This window comes from Prinia subflava, chromosome 12 (genome assembly GCF_021018805.1).
Source record: "Prinia subflava isolate CZ2003 ecotype Zambia chromosome 12, Cam_Psub_1.2, whole genome shotgun sequence".
Taxonomy (NCBI): Eukaryota; Metazoa; Chordata; class Aves; order Passeriformes; family Cisticolidae; genus Prinia; species Prinia subflava.
Genome location: NC_086258.1, coordinates 9,171,142 through 9,190,740, shown reverse-complemented (window position 1 = coordinate 9,190,740; position 19,599 = coordinate 9,171,142). Strand labels below are relative to the sequence as shown.

General features: G+C 61.1%; 2 protein-coding genes across 7 annotated transcripts; one reads left to right on the top strand and one right to left on the bottom strand.

The window, feature by feature from the left end:
• The first annotated feature begins 1,013 nt into the window (after positions 1-1,013).
• Positions 1,014-10,014, top strand: PHF19 (PHD finger protein 19). Of its 4 annotated transcripts, none has more exons than XM_063409172.1 (15): positions 1,014-2,230; positions 3,759-3,953; positions 4,154-4,235; positions 4,364-4,459; positions 4,620-4,720; positions 4,824-4,972; positions 5,224-5,319; positions 5,532-5,600; positions 6,001-6,121; positions 6,452-6,519; positions 6,613-6,783; positions 6,857-6,941; positions 7,430-7,515; positions 7,623-7,718; positions 7,990-10,014. In XM_063409172.1, the coding sequence occupies exons 1-15, from the start codon at positions 1,691-1,693 to the stop codon at positions 8,336-8,338; spliced, it is 2,304 nt and encodes a 767-aa protein (XP_063265242.1). In that variant the 5' UTR covers positions 1,014-1,690; the 3' UTR covers positions 8,339-10,014. The 4 variants fall into 4 exon arrangements, with proteins under 4 accessions (XP_063265242.1, XP_063265245.1, XP_063265243.1 ...); XM_063409175.1 differs by having other exon boundaries at positions 2,110-2,226; XM_063409173.1 differs by having other exon boundaries at positions 2,134-2,384.
• CUTA (cutA divalent cation tolerance homolog) lies at positions 9,849-18,807 on the bottom strand. 3 transcript variants are annotated; one of them, XM_063409178.1, is made up of 6 exons: positions 18,671-18,807; positions 15,875-16,138; positions 13,223-13,282; positions 11,935-11,980; positions 11,657-11,706; positions 9,849-11,248 (listed from the first exon to the last, which is right to left on the bottom strand). In XM_063409178.1, exons 2-6 carry the CDS (start codon positions 16,078-16,080, stop codon positions 11,146-11,148), a joined length of 465 nt encoding a protein of 154 aa, XP_063265248.1. In that variant the 5' UTR covers positions 16,081-16,138; positions 18,671-18,807; the 3' UTR covers positions 9,849-11,145. The 3 variants fall into 3 exon arrangements, with proteins under 3 accessions (XP_063265248.1, XP_063265246.1, XP_063265247.1); XM_063409176.1 differs by having other exon boundaries at positions 15,875-16,065; XM_063409177.1 differs by having other exon boundaries at positions 15,875-16,023.
• Between the last annotated feature and the right edge of the window lie 792 nt (positions 18,808-19,599).

The following is a 19,599-nucleotide window of genomic DNA, read 5'->3' as shown; positions in this document are numbered from 1 at the left end:
GGGCAAGAGCTCAAACCTTGCCCAGGGTGGCTCGAACTGGTTGTGTTGGTCAGGCAGGTGGCTCCAGTGGAGCTCGGAGCAGAGGGCACAGAGGGGGAACGAGCAGCTCCTGGGAGCCGCTGCTGCTCTCGGGGCTGTGTCCGATCGCTCCGGGGCCAGCGGGAGCCGCTCCTGCCGTGCGATGTCCTCGCCAGGCCCGCAGCTCCCGGGCAGCTCCGTGTTTGGCTTTCCATTCAATATTCCCCGGCTTCGGTCTCCAAGGCTACACGCCAACATCCAACCCCTCCTCCCACTCCTGTTTTCAAAGAAAGAAAAACACTGTGAAAAGAGGCTGCAACGATTTCTGGGCACTTTTCAAAGCGGAGAGGCGGCGCTGGGAGCGGCTGTCCCCGCACGCTCCGCTCCGGGCCGAGGCTCCCGGGCTGCTCCATCCCCGTGCGGGCAGGAAAGCACCAAAGCGCCTCCCCGGCTGCTGCGGGGCGTGGGGGCAATTAAAAGTCCTAAAGGAAAAAAAACGGGAGTTTGGAGTAGTTAATTACACGGGGTTTCATTGAAATCCTTCTGCAAAACCTGGGTTTGTTTGGGAGTTCCACAGCGGGGAAGGGGCCGGGAGCTCTGCCCTGGAGCTGGCTCAGCGGGGTGTGGGGTCCCCGCCCTCGGCCTGGCACCGCTTTTGGGGTTCTCGCTCGTTTCTCTTCCTTTGCTTACAGAATAATCTGATTTTAAGGCCGGACACCCCTGCCCCGTTCCGGCACGGAGGGCAGGGCAGCCCGGGATGCCAAACCAGGGTCACAGCCCCGCTCCAGCACCTGCCAGGGGCCACCAACCCAAGGAAATGGGACAGCCAGGGGGACAGGGGGGTGTGCAGAGGAGGAGGAGGAGAAGGAAAAAGAGAAGGAGAAAGGAAGGTGAGGAGGAAGAGGAGGAGAGGGGCAGCACCCCGTGTCCCACTGCAGTGCGATCTGACACCAGGCTTGCTGGATGCTGTGACAGAAGCACCTGCAAAAAAACCAGAATCTGGTTTATGTTGCTGTAATTATGTTGCCTCATTCTGGTTAGAAAATATAGGACACATCTCAAACTCTGTGGTTTGTTTGTTGGTTTTTTTTGGTGTTTTTTTTTTTTTTTTTAGTTATTTTTAGTTTTTGTTTGAGACTTTTGTCCCAGCTCTCCCTCTCCTTGCGGAAGGGTTTCGTTCAGGTTCTCCCTGCGTACCCCCCCGGCGAACTCGATCCAGCGCTTGATTTCCGTGTGGCACCATCCGCATTCCTGCGGCGAGCAAGGAGCGCGCTGCGAACACCGGGAACCCCGGCCCGGGGGCCGGGAGGAGGGCGCCGCTCCCCGGGGCCGGGCGGGGACGGGAGCGCTGTCCCGGGAGCGCAGCAATCCCTGGGATTTGGGGCAAACGCCGCAGCCCCGAGGCTCCCCCGAGCAGCTCCGTGGGCAGGGTTGCAGGGTTATTTTAGTCCTGAGGTGACTCACGCTTCTCCCGGTGTGACTCACGGGGGCCCGGGGCCGCTCGGGGATGTGGCCCGGCACGGCACGGCACACACGGCTCTGCTCACGCAGCCCTGCCCCGGGAGCAGCAGAGCGGCCGTGCCGGGCCCGCGGCTCCGGGAATCGCCCTGCCCGTCCCCGCCGCAGGTGCAGCATCGCAAGGAGCGCTCCGACATTTATTTTGATTAAATAAATGATTCCCAAGTGCCGGGTGCGGAAAGGGAGGCTCGGCCCGTGCCGTGCCGCTCACCCCTGCGCCCGGGAGCTGCTCAGGCTTTGCTGCACCCCAGCTCCTGGCGCTGCAGGAGCTCACCCAGCACGGGCAGGAAAATCCCTGCGGTTCGAGCTTGGCCCGGCCCCGGCACTGGGAACCAGCTCTCCTACGGCCCGAGCAGCCTGGAAAACGTTGCTTTTTCAGGATCGCTTTCCAACAAACAGCAAATCCTACAGATTTCTTCTTGGCACCCACCGAGGCATTTTTACAGCGACTGGTTTTCTGTGTGAGATTCAGGGAAAGGCTGAAAGGCTGCTCCCGCTTCCAGGAATCCCGGCGAGCACAGGTCGTTCCCTCCCGGGACAGCGCTGGGCAGGCACTGCCCGCCCCCCAGCCCTGCCCGCCCCACCCCGGGGCGCCGGGGGAAGCCCTTTCCTGGCGGCAGCCGCGGCTCGCAGGGGACAGGCGGGGACGTCCCGCGTGTGGCACAGGGTGACGGTGCCTCTCCACCGGCGGTGGGTGCGTGGCCCACCCTGGGCGCCCCGTCCTGGCCCCGGGGATGCCGCCTGCGCTCTCCGGAGCACCGGGCAGGGCCGAGCCGGGACGTGCCGAGCCGGGATGTGCTTCCGCTCGGTTCCGATCGATGCCAGTCCATGCCGGTCGGTCGCTGCCGGTGGGTCGGTGCCAGCCCGGTCGCTGCCGGCCCGTGTCACGCCAGCGGTCCGGTTTGGTCCGTGCCGTGCCGGTTCGGCCCGTGCGGTGCCGGTGGGCGCCGCGGGGATGCGCTGCGCTGCGGTGGGACCGGACCCGTGGGAGGCGGCGGGGGCGGCCCCGCTAATTGCATAACCGGGACGTCAATGCCGGCGGGAGCGCGGGGGAAGCGCGGGAAGATGGCGCTCCGCGCCCGGCCCCCGCCGCGCCCCGCAGCCCCCCGGGCCCGCACCCCCAGCGCCCGCTGAGCGCGCCGGGGGCACCGCGGTAAGGGCGGCCCTGCCCCGGGCACGGGCACCGGGCGGGACGGGCGGGAGGGGGACGGACAGGCAGACAGACAGACAGCCGGCGCCGCGGCCGCCTTTGAATGAGCCAATGGCGGCGGGGCCGCCGCCGCCGCTCGGGGCAGCCCGCGGCCACCCCCGGCAGGTGCCACCGGGGCCCGGCCGGGCGCTCCCGCTGCCCGCGGTGCCGCTGCCCGGCATCGGAGCGGCGTGGGCGCTCCCACACGTGTCCGCGGGGCCGGGCGGGAGGGCGGCGAGAGTCCCCGGGAAGGGAGCGGCGGGGGCCCCGGGGGAGCGGAGGGAAGCGCGGGGGTCTGCGGGAGCCCCGGGGCGCGGGGCGGAGCTGCCGCCGCGCTCCCACGCGGGAACCCGGCGTGTGCCGCTGCCGGGACGTGCCGCGGTTCGTGAGCGCCGGGCTTGGCCGTGAGCGGGATCGCTCTGCCCGTCCCGGGGCTCTCGGGGAGCGGAGAGTCCCCGTGGGTGGCAGAGGGGACTCGTGTCGCGACCCGCGGCGCCGGGACACGCGTGGTGCCGTGAGGCCACACGTGCGGCCGTGACGGGAGCGCCAGGGGGAGAAAAGTCCCCTTCGGGTCGTTTCCGTGGTGTCCTTTGGGATCGCAGCTCTGCTGGGGGTGGTTTCTTCGCCCCCTGCACCCCAAACCTCGTGGCGGTGACATTTGGCCGCCTGGGCTGGCTCGCTGTGGGTGGTGCTGGCAAATCCCTGCTCCTGCAGCAGTCCCGCTGGTTTGGGAGCCCGCAAAACTGCGCGGAAATGGTGATTTTAAAAACCACAGTGAATTTAAAGCTTTTATTCCTCGTGTGCCCCTTCCCAAAAGTGAACCACGCGGACCTGTGGCGTGTCCCGGTGCTGTGGGAGCCTGTCGGGGGTTAACTCCCTCTCGTTCGCCAGTCGCACAAATTTTGGCCGCTCCCTGGATTTCGTGGAAAGGAACTTTCTCATCAGCTCTGTTCTGCAGTGTCCTGAGCCCCTGCTGGCGGGGCTGGAGCACCTCCCAGGGAAAACGCTCAGGGATGCCGCGTGTGTCCCGCAGGCTCCGCCGATGGAGGGCACCGAGCTGACCCCGCGGAGCCGGGACGTGTACGCGGCCGCGGGCCGTGTCCAGCAGGCGGCGGGCGCGGCGCGGAGGGGCGGCGGCGGCCGGGAGCTGATGGTGCGGCTGAGCGAGGGGCAGTACGTGCTGTGCCGCTGGACGGACGGGCTCTACTACCTCGGCAAGATCAAGAGGGTAACGGGGGCTGCGGGGGGACCCGGTGCCGTTCCCCAGCTCAGCTCGTGGCTCGGGGCTGCCAGGTGTCTGTGGTCAGCAGGGCGTTTGGGGCTGACATCCTGCCCCAAAGCTGCCCCGGGAGAGAGGAGATGCCCCAAGGAAAGCGGGGAGGTGCTGGGGATGGGAGCTGACCCACCAGCGCTGCTCTCTCCTGGCAGGTGAGCGGCTCCAAGCAGAGCTGCCTCGTCACGTTCGAGGACAACTCCAAGTACTGGGTCCTCTGGAAGGACATCCAGCATGGTGAGTGCTGCCCGGCCTCCCTTCCCCGCTGCTGCGCTGCGGGACCCTTCCCTGCAGCACGGGCACATGGCAGTGCCACCTCTGTCACCTCTGTCACCTCTGTCACCTCTGTCACCCTCGTCCCGCAGCCGGCGTCCCGGGGGAGGAGCCCAAGTGCAGCATCTGCCTGGGGGAGAAGTCTGGCCCCAGGAACGAGATCCTCATCTGCGGGAAGTGCGGGCTGGGTGAGTGCCGGTGTCCCGCGCCGGGCGAGGCCGTGCCCATCCCGGGCCAGGCCGTGCCCATCCCGGGCCAGGCCGTGCCCATCCCGGGCCAGGCCGTGCCCACCCCGGGCCAGGCCGTGCCCACCCCGGCCCGCAGCGCTGACTCCCGGCGCTCCCGCAGGTTACCACCAGCAGTGCCACATCCCGGTGGCGAGCGGCGGCGAGGGCCCGCTGGGGACGCCGTGGTTCTGCCGCCGCTGCATTTTCGCCCTGGCCGTGCGGGTGAGGCCGCCCCGCGTCCCCGGCTCCGTGCGCTGCCCGGTACAGCGGGGCAGGACGCGGTCCCCGGGCGGCCGCGCTGACCCCGTGCCTGTCCCTGCCACAGAAAGGGGGTGCCCTGAAGAAAGGAGCCATTGCCAGGACGCTGCAAGCCGTGAAGATGGTGCTGTCCTACAACCCCGAGCTGCTGGAGTGGGACTCCCCGCACCGCACCAACCAGCAGCAGTGCTACTGCTACTGCGGGGGCCCCGGAGAGTAAGGGCCGGGCCGTGTCACCGTGGGCTTGGCGGGGAAAGGAGGGCGGGATCGGGGCGGGGATGTTCCACCCCAGGTTTGCAGGGCACCGCCCTGGGGCCGGCGGCTCTGCTCCCCGCGCTGCCTCTGCCCTCTGGGACTCCAGAAATACCAGTCAGGGACAGCCTTTCCCTCCCTGGCTGGGGGCTCCGTGCCTGGGAGGGGTCTGGGGCTGCCCCACGCTGCCCTCAGTGTCGCCTGTCCCTGCCCAGGTGGTACCTGAAGATGCTGCAGTGCTACCGCTGCCGGCAGTGGTTCCACGAAGCCTGCACGCAGTGCCTCAGCGACCCCATGATGTTCGGAGACAGGTACGAGCCTGAGGTGGCTCCGGGGGGCCCATGGGCACATCCCAGCTGTGTGTCCCTGATCCATCCCACTCCGGCGTGGATCAGGTGTCCCTGTCCCCCCGAGCCCCTCTCCTCCTGGCCTTGCTGTCACCTTTGTCACTGTCCCACCCCACCCATCCCTGGGCCCTGCACGGCTGATCCTCAATCCCAGCACTGCCCCCGATGTTTTCCAGGTTCTATGTGTTCTTCTGCTCCGTATGCAACCAGGGACCAGAATACATCAAGCGCCTGCCCTTGAGATGGTGAGGAACGGGCTCTGCCTCCTTTGGAATGTGCCCAGGTGGCTCTGGAAGTGTCCAAGGACAGGGCTTGGAGCAACCTGGCCTAGTGGAAGGTGCCCCTGCCCATGGCAGGGGTCAGGACTGGATGATTTTTTAGCCCCCTTCCAACACAAAGTGTTCTAGGATTGTGTGTTTGGGTTTTCCCCCAGCTGCAGGCAGTGTCCCAGCCCTTCCCAAAGCTCAGGGGATGCTGTCCTGCTCCGGCATCCGCTGGGATGCACCTCTGGGCTGGGCTGCTTCCCCTGTGAGGGGTGGGAAGGTTCCAGCGCTGGGTTTGGGAGGACCTGGGAGCTGTGGTGGCACTGGCACGGTGGTGGCACCGTCCGGCCAGGGCTGGACCCTGTGCCCCTCTTTGCTGCAGGGTGGACATCGTCCATCTCGCCCTCTACAACCTGGGTGTGCAGAGCAAGAAGAAGTACTTTGACTTCGAGGAGATCCTGGCCTTTGTGAACCACCACTGGGACCCTCTGCAGCTCGGGAAGGTACAAACACCCCCCGGGCTGGGGCTGGAGTGCATTGAGAGATGTGACCCCAGCGTGGCAGCTCCTGCTGCTCAGGAGCTTAATCCCCTTCCCCTGCCCTGGGATTTTCCTTGGAGTGTCAGAGCTGCCACCTTTCCCAGCGGCAGGGCTGCTGTCCCGGCTCCCCGAGGGCAGCACTGCCACACCCGGCTGGCTCTGGCCAGGCCTCGGCTCCCTCCCTCCCTCCCCGACCCCGGGCAGCAGCCGAAAGCCGCGGTTCGGGTTCCCCCGCCTGTTTGGATTTTGCATAACCACAGCGGGCGCTGAGCCCTGCCCGCCCCTGTCCCGCAGCTCACGGGCACCCCCATCTCCGAGCGCGGCCCCCACCTCCTCAACGCCCTCAACAGCTACAAGAGCAGGTGAGCCCCGGCCCGGGGAGGGCCACAGGGTGGGATGCGGGATGCTCCGGTGCCAGCCTGGCCGAGGGCTGCCCCCTCCCCTCTGCCGCCCAGGTTTCTGTGTGGGAAGGAGATCAAAAAGAAGAAATGCATCTTCCGCCTGCGGATCCGCGTCCCCCCGAACCCCCCCAGCAAGGTGCTGCCGGAGAAAGCCCCCGGAGAGGGCGACAGCGGCTCCTGCGAGCTGAAGAAGAGGGGGAAAAGCAAATTCTCCCACAAGGAGAGGTGAGCGATGCCCCGGACACTCCGGCAGCAGCAGCCGCGCCCTGCCCGCGCCCCTCTCACGCCCTGTTTGCAGCCTCCTGCCGCGGCAGCTCCAGCAGCAGAAGCGGCGAGCGCGGCGCAAGAGGGCCAAGTTCCTGCTGGAGGATGCCATTCCCAGCGTGAGTCCTGCGCCCCCTCCTCTCTGCAGCCAGGCTGTGAGATGGCAGCCCCGGGGGACAGCCCAGGCCATCCCCGGGGCAGCCCATCCCATCCCCGGGGGACAGCCCAGGCCATCCCCGGGGGACGGCCCAGCCCCGGGGGAGAGCCCATCCCCGGGGGAGAGCCCATCCCCGGGGGAGAGCCCAGACCATCCCCAGGGGACCGCCCAGACCATCCCCGGGGGACAGCCCAGTCCCGGGAGACATCCCAGGCCAGCCCCGAGGGACTGCCCAGACCATCCCCGGGGGACAGCCCAGCCCCGGGGACAGCCGATCGCCGGGACTGCCCGCGAGTTCTCCCCACTCCTGCGGGCAGGGAGAGCTCCTGTCCCTCTCTTTGGGGACTGTCGCATGCCCAGCGCGGTGGCCCCGGGCACCGGGTGCCGGTGTTGGGGTGCGGGCAGCGCCCCTGTGCCAGGCAGTGAGGAGTGAGCTTGTTCTTGTGGCAGAGCGACTTCACCTCGGCCTGGAGCACCAACCACCACCTGGCCAGCATCTTCGACTTCACTCTGGATGAGATCCAGAGCCTGAAAAGGTCCGTGCAGCCGGAGCGGGGGTGCGGAGGGCCAGGGGTGCTGCCTGTGCCGGGCTGGGGGCGGTGCTGCACCCCAGCCTGTCCCATCCCACCCGTCCCCTCCGCAGTGCCAGCTCAGGACAGACCTTCCTGTCGGACCTGGACTCCACAGATGCCACCAGCACCTCAGGCTCGGCCACCACCAGCGTCTCCTACGAGTCCAGGTGAGCCCTGTGCCCCTTGCCCCCTTCTGGAGGGTGGCACGGCCAGGGGGGCGAGGCGTCTCCCCTTTTCGTGTCCCACCCCGGGCACCTTTTCCTCCCTGTGTCCCCAAACGGGCTGGGGGTGGCAGAGTGCCTCTTGCTGGGCTCATCGGAGCTGTCGGTCCTTGCTGAGCCCCCCAAATTCCCAGCGTGCTCCCTCCAGAAGCCAGCTCGCGGCCAGGGGGGCACATTTTGGGTGCTGCCCTTACTCCTGCCCGTGTCCCCCCGGCAGCCGCAGGACCGTGGGCAGCCGCAAGCGCAAGCTGGCGGTGCCAGGCTACGCCTCGGGGGCCAAGAGGAGAGGGACAGGGCTGGGCGGGCGCCCGGCCAGGGCCACCCCCGAGGGCAGCGAGGCAGCGGCCGGCGCCGACCGGCCCGAGGACGGCATCGACAGCCACACCTTCGAGAGCATCAGCGAGGACGATTCCTCGCTGTCCCACCTCAAGTCCTCCATCAGCAGCTACTTCGGGGCCGCGGGCCGCCTGGTGTGCGGGGAGAAGTTCCAGGTGCTGGCGCGGCGGGTGACGCTGGAGGGGAAGGTGCAGTACCTGGTGGAGTGGGAAGGCACGACCCCCTACTGACCCCGCCAGCCCCGAAACCTCTCCCGGAGCCAAAGCGGAGGAGGTCGGGCTGCTGGGGAAGCCCGTGGGGCACAGGAGAGGTGCTGGTCCCTCCCCTCGGCAGTGTCGGCGGGTAGAGGCAGCGCCCAGGCCGGCGGTGCTGCCCAGGAGTGAAACCTGAAGCCTTTGACTTTCTCTTTTTAAAATGTTAACAGTTTTTAGTTCTTTGGCTGTGCTTATGCAGAGCGTGGCCCAGCCGTGCCCTCCTGACGGAGCCCGCGGTGCTCAGAGCAGTGAGGGGGTCCGGCCCTTCCAGAAGGGTCCCCCTGGCACAGCTGGAGCAGCTTGGGGGGCACCCCACACCCTGCTGGCACAGAGGGGCCTCAGCCTGGGCCTGGCACAGGTCCCAGCCTGGCCGAGCAGCCCCCAGGGGCTCCTGCTGCCAAAACACAACCCTCTCCTCATCCCTGGGCTCTCACAGCCCATCCCTGTGCCCATGGGGCCAGCTCCTGGGGTTTCCCACCTCATCCTGAATCCATTCACTAAAGGAATGTGGTTTGTTTTGTATGAGAGGAAATTGCCCCCAGACCAGCCCACACGTGGGGCAGCCGTGCTCTCACCCCACGGCCTGGACTGTGCGTGGTGCTGCACCAGCCTCACTTCCCTGTTCTGACAATCACAGCCTTGGAAGAGATCATCCAAAAAATCCTTCTTTGCCTTAAAACCACCGTGGGCACGTCACAGACTGGAGCCCAAGGCCTTTGCTTCTGCAGGAATCTTCATCCCAAATGTGCCAAACCAGCAGACAAACCAAAAAAGAGCTGAAGAGGGCAGCGGGGCAGGGGGAAGGGGTCCACGTGGCCATCCCCGTGGCCATCCCCGTGGCCATCCCCGTGGCCTCCTGGCTGTGCCTCTCTCCCAGTGGTGATGTTTGTGAGCACTGGGTTTGATTTGTCTGCAGGAGGGAAGGAGCAGCTCCTTCTCCAACAAAGCAATACCGCCAGCTTGGGCAGGGGCAGAGCAGCTGGCTTTTTCCAAAAGATTCCAGTGTCAGATAGATGTGTTAGATTTTTTTTCCTTTAGAGAGAGAGAGATTTTTAATGTCCTCATCTCTCCCCCACGCCATGGTGGATGTCCTCTGGGCTGCTGGGCTCTGGGGTCCTGTCCTGCCTGTGCCTGTGGGATCGCAGCTCACCTGAGCAGAGTGTCCCTGTCCTTTTGGGAGATGTGCTACCAGCCCCCCTTCATCCCTGGCAGGGAGGCATCCAGCAGCTGGAGAACTCCCTGTCCTTGCCTTAGCTTTGTCCTTGAAGGGTCACTTCAAATATTTCCCTTTCTTAGTGCCTTTGGAGCCCTTCTGAGGGGCTGCCAAGAGCCGTGCCAGGGCTGGGCTGGGTTATTCCTGTGGGCTGTGCCAGTGGACATCACCCCCATGGAAGCACCCACAGGATGCGGCCCTGGCTCCTCTCTGCTCCCTCTCTGTTCCCTCTCCTGGCTTCTTGCAGAGAATTGAATGTGGAGCCTTGAAAAGTATTTTTGTTGCAGAGTATATTTTGCATTCGCTGTAATAGAGATTATAACAACTCTGTGCACCTTCTGAATTCTGAGTTCGGGTTGCTGCTCGTGAGCGACTCTTGTTATACCCAAGTTGTAATTAATGTGTCTGATGTACAATTAAAAAGTGGGTTTTTTTCCAATGTCACTGGTTTTTTTTGCAGTGTGAGGATCATTGAGTGCCCAGCATGGCAGCTGGTGCTGCTGGGCTGTGCCCTGTGCCAGGTGAGCTGTGCAAGCCCAGGCCTTTCCTCCTGCCCAGCTGTGACCATGAGAGTAAGAAATGTTCCTGTTTATTCCCTTCCCAGCCACGTAAAGAGCTCCAAAATATTCCCTAAGTTCTATCCCATAAACCATTAACATCAGGATCATCTTCCAAATTCCACTTGGCAGAAAGGCACTGCCCAGGTGGGGGTAGGCACGCAGGGCCAGGACAGTGTCGGGGTGCTGCTGGAACTTGGGACCCCTGAGCTGGCCGTGGGTGCTGCCCAGCTCATCCCAGAGCATCCGAGCTCATCCCAGCTGATCCCAGCTGATCCCAGCTGATCCCAGCGCATCCCAGCGCATCCCAGCGCATCCCAGCACATCCCAGCTGATCCCAGCTGATCCCAGCTCATCCCAGCGCATCCCAGCTCATCCCAGCGCATCCCAGTGCATCCCAGCACATCCCAGCACATCCCAGCACATCCCAGTGCATCCCAGCACATCCCAGTGTATCCCAGTGCATCCCAGCTCATTCCAGCGCATCCCAGCGCATCCCAGTGCATCCCAGCTCATCCCAGCGCATCCCAGCGCATCCCAGCTCATCCCAGCTCATCCCAGCTCATCCCAGCACATCCCAGCGCATCCCAGTGCATCCCAGCTCATCCCAGCTCATCCCAGCTCCTCCCAGCTCTACGTGTTTGCTGTTTGCTGGGATCCTCTGGGGCTCCAGCAGCGCAGGGGAGCCGGGGGCCCGCCTGGCCACATCCTGCAGCCCCCGGGCTGGGCAAGCAGAGCGGGGCAGGGCGGGGGCCAGGGGGGTTCAGGGCTGCCCGTGGGGACACAGGGCACTGCAGGGGCTGCCAGGCCGCGGCTCCCGGCTGGAATTGGTTGTGGACAGCCTGAGGCAGCCCCGGTGTCCTGACAGGAGCATCTCTATCCTCATCCACAGCTTTTGGCCTTTCCCCAGCTCAGCGCTGCTCGGAGCTCCCGGGGCAGGCCAGGGAGGTTTCCCAATCCCAAATCCCTGTGCCACACCAAAGCCCAGGAGATAAAAGCTGCCTTTGCGCTCCTCAGTCCCGCGGGACGCTCTCCTCCATCCACCTGAGGTACAGAGGGTTTCCTTGCTCGATCGGCAGGCTGATGATTTCGGGGATTTCAAAGGGGTGGATGGATCTGCAGCGGGAACAGGCGCGGAGTCAGCGCAGCCCCGCAGGGAGCCCCGTGCCCCCAGCCCTCCTGCCACGCGGGAATTCTGCTCCGGTTTGGGGTTTGCCACAGACTGCGGGGGCCTGGCCTGAAGCTGAGTGTGCTCCCCACTCGGGAAAGGCAGGAAATCCTGCCAGGAGCTGTCAGGGAATGAATGAGCTGTGTGAGGAGGAGGAGAATCCTCCTGGAACGCAGCACGCAGGGCTGGGGGAAGCCCAGCAGTTGATATTTCTGCCTCTTTCTCCTTTTTGCTGATGGCTTTTGTGGCTCATGAGGTACAGCAGGAGCATTTAAATCCCTCCCGGGTGGGAATGGGCTCAAGAACTCCCAAAGCCGGAGCAGAAGGTGCCAGCCTACCTCGGACTGGAGCCTCACCTGACATAGCTGGACAATTCCCCAATTTTGGACGTCCTTGTTTTCACCAGCTGTGGAGAGCGAAAAACCAAAACAAGCCCCGAGGGAGAAGTGAAGGATGGAGGGACCCTGATGTGCACTGCCCCGCCCAGCACGGCCGGGGTGTGACAGGAGCCGTGCCAGGCTCTTCCCTGGGGGACACTCCCAAACCCGGCAGGTCGGTGTCACTTCCCTGCAGCCCCTCTCAGCTGGGGCCCTTCGCAGCAGGGATTTTTGTGGTGCAGGGAACGATCACTTACCAGCAGTATTTCAGTGGATTCTTCCAGCTCCCCTTTCCAGAAGTACCTGGATGTAAAAGAAAAGCAGCATCAGCAAATCCAGCTCTGGCTGCAGCAGTGCCAGCCCTCGGGTCGCTTCCCCTGCTCGGTGCTTTTTGCATGGGGCCATTTCTTTACAAAACTGGCCCCAAAACTGCCTTGCATATGAGTGAGCACCCCGGATTTATGGACCAGAGCCTCCTCCAGGGAGTTTTCCCGGGTGGCCTGGCAGATTTGCTGGGGCTGGGGTGTCCTGTGGCCCCCGCTCTGAGCAGAGTGGGGGACAGTGCCTGCAGGGATTGTGGCTGGCAGGCTGAGCCTTCCTCCTCTCTGTCCCTGCAGGAGAGGAGCTGCAGCTCTCATGAGTCAGAGATGACCTTTCAAAACATTTCCCCTGCCAGGAGCGCGTCCTGCTCTGCTCTGCTCTGCCTGCGGGGCTCCTGAGCGGGGCAGGAGCAGGATCTGGAGCTGCAGGAGCAGCCCTGCTCCTCCTCTGGCTGTGCAGGAGGGGATGGATGAGGGGAGCAGGATCTGGAGCTGCAGGAGCAGCCCTGCTCCTCCTCTGGCTGTGCAGGAGGGGATGGATGAAGGGAACAGGATCTGGAGCTGCAGGAGCAGCCCTGCTCCTCCTCTGGCTGTGCAGGAGGGGATGGATGAGGGGAGCAGGATCTGGAGCTGCAGGAGCAGCCCTGCTCCTCCTCTGGCTGTGCAGGAGGGGATGGATGAGGGGAACAGGGGCGTTCCGGGCTTTGCCCTCAGGTGGGATGTGGGGGTGCACTGGGGGATCCCCTCCCAAGGGGAGCTGTGCTGGGATCTGCTCCTCCCTCCTGCCAGGGGGGTTCTGAGAGGAGAGGCTTTGGGGGTTTTGCTCTTGAGCCCCTCTAACAATTGCAGTCCCTGTGCATGGACAGCTGAGGAGACCTCCAGAGCAGCGCTGGGCCTGTCCCAGGGTCAAACCCACTGCTCCTCCCGCCTGGAAAAGCAGCTTAATTTTGCAAAGGCCTTTTCTGGTCCCTACCTCGGCTGCTTTTTAGAGCCTCTGATAACAGGCACCACATCCTCAGGGCCACAAACCCTAAATTGCTGTTTGTCTGTGTAACCAAATAACCAATAAATGATCCCCAGGGGCAGCCAGAGCATGGTGAGGCTCATCCCCACCTCCTGCAACAACAAACACACCCAGCAGCTTCCTGGAAAGCCAGGCCTGTGTCCATCCCCTCCTTCCCTCCCTGCAGAGCCCGGCTTTGCCTCCTCTCCCAGCCCAACTCACAAGGCCGAGCTCTTGGGCAGGATGTTCACACAGGCAGCCAGCTTCTTATCCATGATGGCCCTGGGGGAGACAGGAGGGGAGTGTCAGTGCCAGCCCAGCTCAGAGCTCACCCCCAGCACTGGCAGCAGCAGCTTTGACACTGGAGACGTGGGATTTTGGGTTACTTATTACCCTGAGAAAACAGAGGCAAAGGTGAACTTTGGCTGGGGGTGCTCCTGGCAGGGCTCTGGGACCCTCCCTGTGCTCGGGGGGGAGTTTGGGTGTTGCTCCTGGCCTGGAGGACCCTGCCCAGTGCCAGCCCCGTGCCCCTCTGGCTCTGGGGTCACCGGGGACTTGGGGACAACACAAACCCAGCCTGGGATGGGCAGGAAGGGGTTTGTCTGCCACTGTCCAGCTGTGCCCCTTCCTGCCAGAGCAGCCCAAATGTGCATCTGGTTAAATTAACAACATCAAGGTTTTCCAACCCAAAATGTCCTAGAAATCTGCAGCCCAAATCAATTCCTTCCCTCCGGCTGCCTCCGTTGGCTCTGGTTTGTTATTGCAGAGCTGCTCGGGGCTGCTGCAGGGGTTACAGAGCACTGAAGCGATCTCAGGGAGGAGTTTTGGAAGAAAAGGGAAAATAAAATGTTTTGTGACTGGGGCAGTGACTGGCCCTTGTCACAGAGGTGGCAGCTGTCCCCTCAGGCAGGGCACCAGTGGCTCCACCTTTGGTTTTCTTTAACTCTGGCTTGCTGTAACTCCATGGCTGGGGAGGAAAAGCACCCCGGGAGGCTCAGGGTTGTTTTCTCCCACCATGTGCAGGCAGTTCCAGGCATTCCACGCTCGGGGAGCATCTTGAGTTAATCTTCAGACCAACAAAGTGCAGCAGCACGAGCAGAGCCACCCCTGCTGCGCCTGTCGTGTCACACATGGCACAAATCAGCCTGGATTTGCCTCCTGCAACTTGCAATTCCCTTTAGCACAGGAACCTCTTGGTTTTGGTGCTCTGTCCCAATAAATTGAGATCCCAACCGAGGCCCTGCTGAGCAGCAGCAAGAGGCCACCAGAGGAACAGAGAAGGTTGTAAGGAGCTGAAAGTGATCTGTGGAAAATGTCTGCATAATACATGACAGCTTTGGGCTGGGCACTCAGTCGTGTGTTGCTTTGTCTCTGCCTCACAACAGGCCCTGAAGTGAGACAGATTAAATATTAATAAGCAGAAAAGCAAAGAAAATGATAAGCACAGATCTGAGGCAGCAGTGGGGGCTGGCAAGTTGGGTGACACCGCCCAGGCCAGGGGCTCAGCTCCTCCCAGGACAGGCAAGAAGGGCCTGAGATGCTGAATTCTGCCTGCAGCTCTGCTTTCCCAAACTTGAACCCCTTCTCCAAAACCAGTGGAAAATGTCCTTGCAGCCTGATCCGAGTGAGTGCTCCCCTGAGCAGTGCACAGGAGGAATAAACACGGCAGCACAGGAAAAAGGAGTGGGGGAAAATGAGTGTACAAGTCCTGTGTCACCCCCTGCCACCAGAGCTCCCAGTTCCAGAACGAAGGAATGATTGCTCCACCAGTAAAACCACAACCAAAGCACACATATCTCAGCGAGAGGGGGTGATTTATCCCTTCTCCCTTCCCTGCAAGAGGAGGAACAAAGTGTGGAAGGCATTTGCAAGGCTGTTAGGATGAGGCATTTTCAGGAACTGAGGCTCTTTTCACCAGGTACAGTCGCTCCTTTTTTTTTTCTTTAGGAGACATAATTCTATTTGAACTCCTTAATACAGTTGCAGTATTTAGGATGACACAAGCTCTCCTTTCAGTGGCCTGTCAGTTCCTGAACATGTTTGGGAGCGCTTTGCTGGAGGTGGAGGGGTTTTGGCAGCAGGAAAACAGCGCAGGAGGTGTTGCAGGAAACGTCACGGTCCATCATAAACATTTCCCCAGTCCACACGGGTCCAGCTCTTTGAACAGACCATCCATTGAGTCAGGGACTGAGAGATGTGTGAAAAAAAAACCCTCTGCATGCAAAATATCATGCAAAGTGTCTCATATATTTAAATAGAAGAAGGGAAAAATCGAGGAGAAGCCCTCACAAGTGTTTGTTGTGCACCCCTTTCACACTGCCTTTATTTTCCTGGCAGAGCACTGTGCTCTGTCCCTCTCTGTGAATATCCCTCCTGGCATTTTGCTGTCTGTGCTGCTCTAGAGAGGAGTAAAGACCGTGGCAGATCAGAGAGCATCAGGTTGGAGATGGTCTGGAGAACCCAGAAATGCAGGGTCATGAAAATGGGCCTTGAAAACGCGAGGCAGTGAAATAAATTAGAATTGCTTGCTGTTATGGCGTTGGCTTCAGAGGCAGTGTCAGCTCTCCTTGGGACAGAGCAGCTCTTGGCCAGGGCTGTGATACAGGGCCAGTGGAAAGGAGCATTGCTTGGGCATCACAGAATGGTTTGGGGTGGTTGGGACCTTAAATCTTGTGTCACTCCAGCTCCTGTCACGAGTAGGGACAACTTCCACTGTCCCTGGGTACTCCAAGCCCTGTCCAACCCCGCCTTGGGCACTGCCAGGGATCCAGGGGCAGCCACAGCTGCTCTGCCAGGGCCTCACCCCCCTAGAAACACAAAGGGAGAGGGAATATTCAGCTTTTGGAGCTGCCCCAGCAGGGAGGGATGCCGTACCTGGCGATGTCCCTGGCGATGTGCTCGTTGAGGCAGCCCACGAGGGCGATGGAGTGTGTCCCAGGGATGTAGCTGCCCGTGAGGAAGGAGTGCAGGTGCACAGCCAGGCCCTGCAGCAGTGGGAACGTGAGCAGCAGCAGCGCCAGCACCTCGGGGAGAACACCAGGGGTGACGGCAGGTGAGACACCACGCTTTAAAAACAGCATTTAACAGATTCCAGCCACTGTCTGGGACTTGGGGGACAATCCCAGGCTCCTCTCAACACTGCAGGAAGCAGTTAAATTAAATTAAGGTGAGAAGCTGCTCCTAGGGGGGTTCCTCCCCCTCCCAGAGGGCCAATCTCATGCTCAGGGGCAGTTTGGAGCTGTATCAGCCCAGGGGTGCCCAGGCCTGGACTGTGGGAGGTCACCCCAGACTAAGGGGGGGTTACAGACCCCCCACCCCACCACAGCAGCCAGGACTGGCTTTCTTTAGAAGAATAAGGAGGTAAGAGGTGGAATGTGTTGGTTTCTAGAGCAAAAAAGAGCAGGAAGGGCACGGCTGCCACACTCAGCAGGTCTCTCCTGCTCAGGACACCTCTGTCCATCCTTTAGCAGAGGGTCAGGGGTGAGGGGTGTCCTTCCCTCTGGGAAATGGGGACAGGACTCCCCTGCCTCCCTGGGGATGTGGGCAGGGCAGGATGTCAGTGACTTTTCCAGGAACAGATTTGCTGCCAGGAGCTGGGGGATTCCTGCCCTGTTCTTCTCCTCTGTGCAGCTCTGTGCAGCCCACCCACACCACGCTCCAGCCCGACTCCAAGGCAGCTTTTAAATCCATCTCATCCCAATTATCTGCTATAAAAGCACAGTGGATCAAGATCCTGGGGGGCACAGAAATCTCTCTGTGCACAGCCCGGGTCTGCAGGGCTGCACAGACACCCAGGGCAGCAGCAACAAGTGGGGTTTGCTGTGCAGGAGCTGCCCCTCACTGCTGGCTGTGCCACCAGCAGCCTCCCAAAAATATCTCATTATCCCAGCGGGATGCTGGGGGAGTGGAGAGGGTAATCTGGAGTGCTGAGGAGCAGCTGAAGGACGGTGCCACTCCGGGCTCAGCGCCTTCCCTTTGTCTTTTGTTTTGTTTTTGACACAAACAGCATCTGGCCCTGATTCAGCTACAGTGATTAAAAAAATGCTTAGAAGACTAACAATATATTCCTTTTCTTCCTTAATTTCCACCCTCGTTTGTCCTCTGAAAAACCTGCCATTACAGCACTAATGTAGAAATCTCTTTTTAAATTTCTTATTCTTTTTTTTTTTTTTTTAAATTGAATTAAAAATCTCTCTTGTCACCACAAAGCCAGGAGCTCCTTCTCATTTGGAAAATGACTGATGTGCTGTATTGCTTGTCTCCTCTTTCCAAATCCATTTGAGGAAATACTCTTTCTTACCACAAGACTTCTCATCACAATTTTCAGAGCTCCTTCTGCGCTCTTTTTTCCCACTAAGCCATTTAACAAATATTATACAACAAACCCCAGAAGCTGCTCAGTGAGCTACAAGCCAAACAGAGATGTGCTGGTGTACCTATTTTTCCAGATTAAAATGTAATCATGCTCCTTGCTCAGGAAAAAAAACAAACATCCAACCTGTTCAGCCTGCTGATCATTAATCTTGTAGGATGCGTGTGAGGAGGAAATCCCCAGGATCACTTCTGATTGAATATTAGTATAAACATGAACACTATCTAGTTTTCTTTTTTTATTTTTTATGAAAAAACCCATTTTTAATGAAAAGGAAGGTTTACCACCCCCTTTTTTTTCCAGAATAATTGTATTTGCCAAGGGATGGTGCAAAAAAGGAGTGAAATGTCAGGATTCCCATCTGAAAAACCAATTAAACTCATGATTGCCAAAATACTGAAGTCAACAAAACTGGAAACACTCCTGTGAGGATTTAAGAACTTCACTGAAAAGCAGCGAGCAGTGAAATGCCAGTTTAGTGCAGAGACTCAGATTTCTGCAACGCTTCTATTTGCTTTGGCGAACTAAAACCAGCTTTAGGTTTGGAATCCCCACGCTAGGTGATTCTAAACTTTTCCCTAGTTTGGATGAGATTCTGTCAAAACCCCAATTGAACAAACCTGAACACAACCTGTGGCGATGCTGAGTGTAAAAAAACCTTGAAAATTTCCTTCTGTCCCAGCAGATACAGGGAGCCCACCCCTGCTGCACGGAGCTTTTGGGGAGAGGTTTGCTGACAGAGGTACAGACATTTCCATGGTTGCTGGGCGTGGGTTGGTGTCTGCTGTGCTCCCCAGGGAGTGTCCCCTGTCCTGAATCCTCATCCCAGCTGTGTGTCCATCCCAGCCGTGTGTCCATCCCAGCTGTGCCCATCCAGCCCTGTGTCCATCCCATCCCTGTGTCCATCCCAGCCCTGTGTCCATCCCAGCCCTGTGTCCATCCCAGCCGTGTTTCCATCCCAGCTGTGTCCATCCCAGCTGTGTCCATCCCAGCCCTGTGTCCATCCCATCCCTGTGTCCATCCCAGCCCTGTGTCCATCCCAGCCGTGTTTCCATCCCAGCTGTGTCCATCCAGCCGTGTGTCCATCCCAGCTGTGTCCATCCAGCCCTGTGTCCATCCCATCCCTATGTCCATCCCATCCCATCCCTGTGCCCACCCCATCCCGGTGCCCATCCCCACCCAGCCCTGTGTCCATTGTGTCCATCCCATCCCCGTGTCCATCCCATGCCCATCCCGGTGCCCATCCCGGTGCCCATCCCGGTGCTCGTCCCGGTGCCCCGTTCCCCGCTCTCGCTCACCAGCAGCGCGGTGCCGCGGCCGGGCCGGGGGCAGCCCTGGGCGGCGGCGGGCAGCGGGCAGCGCTGGCTCAGCCCCTCCATGGCCGCTCCACCTGCTCTGCCCGAGCGGGCAGCGCTGCCTGGACGGCGGCACTGACTCCTCCTCCTCCTCCTCCTCTCCTCCTCCTCCTCCTCTCCTCCTCCTCCTCTCCTCCTCCTCCTCATTCCTCCCCGCCGGTGCCCGCCCGCTGCGGGGCGGGGGACCGCGGACAGCGCGGACCTGACCTGCAGAGCCGGGGGCACAAATACCGGAGATTGGCACCCCAAAGCCGGCTCAGACCCCGGCGATTGGCAGCCAAAAATTGGCTCAGCCGCCGAGGGCCGGTACCAAACCGCCCGCGGCAGCGTCTGCGGGGTTCCCGGGCTCTCCCTCGGTTCCAGCCCCGGAGCGCTCCCGGGGCCGTCCCGCTGCTCTGAGACGTGCTGACTCCATTTGTCACCTTTGATTTGATTTCTCTGCCTATAAAATTGTTATTTTCTCAGGTTTCATCTGGTTGGGCTCTTTGGATAGAAAGCAGCGGGCAGGTGCGGAGTCCTGGCGTGGTGTTTGTGGCCAGAATCTCCTGTAAGGGACACAAACGCTCCTGTTTGTGTCTCACGCTGTCACTTCACTGTCCCCGTGTAACTTTGCACTGTCCCCCTGTCCCCGTAATCTGCCAGAATTCATTCCTTGCCAGCCTGCGGAGCAGCCCAACCCGCCGATTTATTACATGTTTATTTGAGGGATGTAATCTTTGGCAGAGCTGGAAGCACAAAGTTGTGGAAGTTGCCTGACGGCATCAACCTGTGAGCCAAAGGTGAGAAAATTCAGCTTGGAGACACGAGGGGGTGACACGTTCTCCGCAGCCCAGGGAGCCGCTCCGGGCGAACACCGGGATGGGGCGGGCTGT